Source organism: Lycium ferocissimum, unplaced genomic scaffold (assembly GCF_029784015.1).
Source record: "Lycium ferocissimum isolate CSIRO_LF1 unplaced genomic scaffold, AGI_CSIRO_Lferr_CH_V1 ctg21529, whole genome shotgun sequence".
NCBI lineage: Eukaryota > Viridiplantae > Streptophyta > Magnoliopsida > Solanales > Solanaceae > Lycium > Lycium ferocissimum.
Genome location: NW_026719764.1, coordinates 1 through 5,508, shown reverse-complemented (window position 1 = coordinate 5,508; position 5,508 = coordinate 1). Strand labels below are relative to the sequence as shown.

The window sequence follows — 5,508 nt, the reverse complement described above, 5'->3', positions numbered from 1 at the left end:
CCAAATGATTTAAAACTTTTTTGCAGGACATTACTCTATTCATCACCTTTTTTTATCAGATTTTCATAATAGACTATTTTCCTCCTACCATAGAATATTGGACATCTCAGATACGTAAAAGGAAAAGAGCCTTTCCTCATGCCAGTTTTTCTTCTTATCCTGCCAACCACAGCGCTGGTACTTTTCCATGAACATAGAATGAAATCTTATTATTGTTAACAAAGCTGTCCAGCTGTCTTCTCATAGTCCCTCAGTGTCTTCATCATCTTCTTCAAAGATACAGACTCAGCTGAGCAAAATAGTATGGTATCCTCAGCATATGATAAATAGTTGATCTGAGGATTCCATTTTGGCATGCCATATCCCTGAAAAGTAATATCTTCATGTAAACTATTAAGATTTTTGGCCAAGACTTCAGCTGCTATAATGAATAGAGTTGGTGACAAAGGGTCACGCTGCTTCAACCCTCTAGAAGATTAAAAGAAACCATGAGATTGACCATTTACTAACACTGAGTACTAGTTGTTTGAGACCAGTCTCCATACCATATCTACAACCACCTCTGAAAAACCAAACTGCCATAAAACTTTTGTAAGAAAGATCCATGACACCTTATCACATTCTTTAGCCATATCAAGGTTTATCAACACATTGTGCAGTTTGTTTCTCTTATTAATATATCTATTGAGTTCTTGTGCTAACAAAACATTCTCAATAATACTTCTGCCTTTCACAAATCCAGTTTGAGTGCTGGAAATGATACTAGGCAGTATTGTCACAATTCTTTCATGCAAAACTTTGGAAATAATTTTGTTAGCAAAAGTGCTGAGGCTAATTGGTCTCAAGTCAGTAAAAGAATTGACCACTTCCTTCTTAGGAATTAAGACAAGGTTAGTGTAAGTTTTGTATCTAGACAGCTCTTGACCACGTGTAAGAATGTTCTCACCATATTAGTCACATCATCCCCTATAATATGCCAACAAACCTGAAAGAAGTGACTTGAGAAACCATCAGGACCACTGTTGCTATCACCATTAAGACCACAGACTGCTAGCTTGACCTCTTCATTACTAGGGAGAGCTATAACTGGCTCATTTTGTTCCTGAGTGATCAGAGCAGGAATTTTCTTCAGCATCTCATAATTAGCACTTGTAGATTGCTATCTGAATTGATCCTGATAGAATGAAACTACTTCCTCTCCAATGTCTTCCTTTAAACCACTTCACTCCAGACTTTTGCTTCCAATACTCTTCTTGCAAGTGTAAATAGTTATTTAAATTAGCCTGAGCTTTGTGTAAAGCTGCTCTATTCATTATGGAAGGATTTAGTTCAAATTGCGCCTCCTTCCTCGATAACATCTTTCAAAGTTGAAATTTGGAAAAAAATATTGCCATAGGTGTCCTTACTCCACTTTTACAAAGCTTGTTTGACCTTTTTCATTTTACCCTCGAAACTCGCTGAAAGGATTTTGCTGCAAAATCCAAACACCAGTTATTTTGAACCAATTCCAAAAATTCTGGATGCTTTGACCAAAAATTTAGGAACTTAAAAGGCTTAACAACCACCTCATCTTGACTATCACACACAACATGAAGGGGTGCATGATCAGATCCATGCCTTATCAGATGTGAGACTTCAGATGATGGGAATAAATCCATGAACTCCTGATTTCAAAAAACTCTATCAAGTCTTTCGAAAATGCAATCCTCTTCAGTTCTGCCATTCCACAAAGTATATCTACGACCAGAAAATTTCAATTTCATCATACCACAGTTGTTTACAAAATGAGCAAACTCAGCAGTTTTAGAATGATTAACTGGAAGACCCCCTAATTTCTCATCAGCTTTTAGAATTACATTAAAATCTCCCCCAACTATCCAAGGCACTTGAACATTCAAGAGCAATTTGAGCAATTAAATCCCATAACTCCAGCCTTTCTGCAGCAGTACATTTAGCATAAACAATTGTAACAAAGACCTTTTGCTGCAAGTTTGCATGAGTCATTTTAAGAGTCACATGTTGCACTGAATCCATAATAACCTGCCTTTGCCAATCATCTGGCTGGAAAATCCAGATCTTCTCTGACATGGTAACCATTGAATTATGAATCCCTAACCTTCTTCTATAACTTTCAATTTCATCAGGCCCATGGAAAGGTTCCATAAGTGTTATAAGTGAGTAATGATGTCTCCTATTTAATCTCAGTCAACCTCTCAAAAGAATTTTGAGTGTTAACTGATCTTATATTTCAGAATAGAACTTTATCAATCATTGATTATTGGGAGGAGATTTACTACTCTCTTGTTGTTACTTATAGTGGAACCATATTTTTCTGCCTAGCTTTCTTCCCACCACTCTTTAAATTATTGATCTATTTGGGTGATAAATCTCCATCTCTTGCAATTTGATTTATGTTTTGATCCAAAGATTCATCCTCCTGCAATTCTCTAAGTTGACTCAAAGATGTATCTTCCTCTACTGGTACTGTAATAGGATTTACAACTTGCAAACATAACTTTCCTGGATCCTTGATAACATGATCCTCCTCCTTGTCTAGAAGCTTCTCTTTATCAGGATCTTTCCTCTTACTAACAACTTCTGATTCAACTAATCATTTTCAGGATCAATAACTGCCAAAGGTTTGTCAGGTGCCAAATTAGTAGAAACTGAACAATGAGAATGTTTAGTGTAGCCTTCTACATCTTCTTCTATTATTCCTGTCTTACTTATTGAATCCTAACACATTATCATCTATGAACCACCAATTGCTTAAAATTTCTTAACCATACTAGTACTGAATGAATTTTCATGAGTTTCTTCTACTTGCACTTGCTCCAACCCTTTTTCTATCTTCACATCTTAATGCAAAACAACTTTTGTATTTCTAGATTACTTACCAAAAGAAGCCTCCACCCAAGCTTTTGTTGATTCCTTCTCCTTCTCCTTTGATGTTGGCTCTAACTGCTGAGTCTTACTGTTCTTAGTCTTCTCCATCTTGCTTTGAAGTTGTTCCCCTGATTCTGCTTTTGCATCTTGTTTTTATTGAGCTATTATTGTTCAGCAAGCAGCTTCTCAATATTTACTTCCTCAACCTTATCATAATTATTCTTCAGAGCATCAAACATGTTGGCAGTTGCAACTTCTGATTATATTTTATCCTTAGAATGACAAACATCAGCTTTAGTTTAATCTTCCTTAGGTTTCCACCCTTGAACATGCTTATTGTAACCACCCTTATACCTTCTTTTCCTATGTATCTGATTCTGCTTCATCTGATGTTTTTCTTTGCTAATAGCACTATCACTTTCAGATGCAGAAATTTTATTTCCTTTCTCCACTTTTCCTTCGGCCTTCCCATCAGTAGTCTTCTTATACTAACTTTCCTTTGAAGCCACACCCCGATCTTTCTCTGGTTCTTCTTCTTCCTCTTTGGGATACAGTTCAAGATCAATAATGAAGCAGTCATTCTCATTGTCACCTTGTAACTTACATCTTTTGCAATACTTAGCCAGATGATCATAATTTATCGGAATCCATTTATCTATAATTTCACTAGTCCCTTTTTTCTTCATGCTAACATTAATTCTCTCAGTGAAATCACCAAGTAGATCAACTTCAACCTTCACCCTTGCACAACTTAGCCTGGTCTGATTTTTGATAGCCATGTCAACTTGTAATGGCTTACCAACTGCTGATGCCAATGAAAAAACTGCTTCCCTAGCAAAAAAGTTAGGTGGCAAATATGGAAAGAAAATCTATGTAATTGCTATCGTTGTTTCTTTATCAGGATCAAACCATAGATCCCACTTCAATGTTCTTATCGGGTACCACCAATTCATATGATTAATATAGAAAGCTGGCTTTGACAGGAGATTGACATATTCTTGAACCAAAGATGGACGAAGCAGCACATATCTATTCCTCAACAAACCATTAGGACATTCACATTTCAATTCGCATTGCTTTGGAATGAGTTTCCTAAGTTCTTTAATGTCGGGCCATCCATAAGAGAACTTTTCAACGACAGCATAATATAGCTTTTCACGTAAAATCATCTCATTCTATATCTTCTTCATCCCAACAAACCCTAGAGCCTCCATGCAAGTATGTAATAGGTTTTTGAGAGATGGAGGAAGAGTAACGTTATGTTGTGGAGGTTTTAGGGTATTAGCGTAATATTGGGGGAGCATAGGTTGTCTATTGGAGGTTGTAGGTTTAAAGATGACTGGACAACCTCCGGTAGAGACTGTACAGTGGACGTGGCGGCCATGGTAGCTGAAAAAAGGTTGGGAAAATTTTAGGGTTTCGACTGAGGTTAGGGTTCCTAGAGAGCGTTGTTGTTTTGTGTTTAAATAGTTTTAGTATGTGCATTGACTACCGTCAGTTGAACAAAATCACCATTAAAAACAAGTACCCACTTCCCAAAACTGATGACTTGTTCGACCAACTTCAGGAGCCTAGTGCTATTCCAAGATTGACCTTATATTATGGTACCATCAGTTGAAGGTTAAGGAAGTTGATATTTCAAAAAACACTTTCAAAATCCGCTATGGTCATTTCAAATGTCTTGTCATGTCGTTTGGATTGACGAATGCCCCAGAAGCTTTCATGGATCTTATAAACAAGGTCTTCAAACCTTATCTCAATTTATTCGTCACAGTTTTTATTAATGAGATCTTGGTTTATTCCCCTAATGAGACTGACCATGCGGAACACTCAGAATAGTATTGCTGACACTTCAGGATCATAAGCTCTATGAAAAAATTTCCAAGTGAGAATTTTTGATGAATTCAGTAGGGTTCCTAGGCCATGTCATTTCAGAGGAAGGCGTAAGAGTGGATTTTTAGAAAATAAACGCCGTGAAGAATTTTCCCAGACCCACTTCAGCAACAGATTTAAGAAGTTTCATGAGTCTGAAAGGCTATTACAAATGTTTCGTTGAGGGTTTTTCCTTTACCTCTGCTCCGTTGACCAAGTTGACTCAGAAGAAAGTTAATTTTCAATGGTCAGATGCTTGTGAGAGAAGTTTTGAGGATTGAAAACCAGATTGACTTCTGCTCCAGTTTGTACACTATCAAAGGGAACTGAGGGGTTCGTAGTGTATTGTGATGCTTCAGGAGTTGGTCTTGGATGTGTATTGATGCAGCATAGTAGGGTAGTAGCTTATGCGTCCAGACAACTCAAGGCTCACAAAAAGAATTATGTGAATCATGATTTGGAGTTGGAAGCTGTGGTTTTTGCACTAAAGATATAGCGTCACTACTTGTATGGTGTTCACAATGATATTTTTACAAATCACAAGAGCCTTCAGTATAATTTCAAGCAGAGGGAGCTGAATCTTAGAGAGAGGAGATGGCTTGAATTACTTATGGATTATAATATAGATATCCTCTATCATCAAGGGGAAGCGAATGTTGTTACTGATGCTCTCAGTTGGCATTCCATGGGAAGTTAGCTCACGTTGAGGCAGATAAGAGAATTATGGTGAAAGAAGTTCATCAACCAGTC

General features: G+C 37.1%; 1 protein-coding gene across 1 annotated transcript; it reads right to left on the bottom strand.

Moving 5' to 3' along the window:
• Positions 1-215: 215 nt before the first annotated feature.
• On the bottom strand, positions 216-1,135 carry LOC132043160 (uncharacterized). The gene is made up of 3 exons (XM_059433649.1): positions 986-1,135; positions 546-869; positions 216-455 (listed from the first exon to the last, which is right to left on the bottom strand). Exons 1-3 carry the CDS (start codon positions 1,133-1,135, stop codon positions 216-218), a joined length of 714 nt encoding a protein of 237 aa, XP_059289632.1.
• Between the last annotated feature and the right edge of the window lie 4,373 nt (positions 1,136-5,508).

Coding starts and splice junctions, on each gene's coding strand:
- LOC132043160 (XM_059433649.1), bottom strand. CDS start 1,135: ATGCTGAAGAAAATTCCTGCTCTGATCACTCAGGAACAAAATGAGCCA. Junction 870..985: donor TCTCAAGTCACTTCTTTCAG/GTTTGTTGGCAT, acceptor ATTCCTAAGAAG/GAAGTGGTCAATTCTTTTAC. Junction 456..545: donor CAGAGGTGGTTGTAGATATG/GTATGGAGACTG, acceptor GGGTTGAAGCAG/CGTGACCCTTTGTCACCAAC.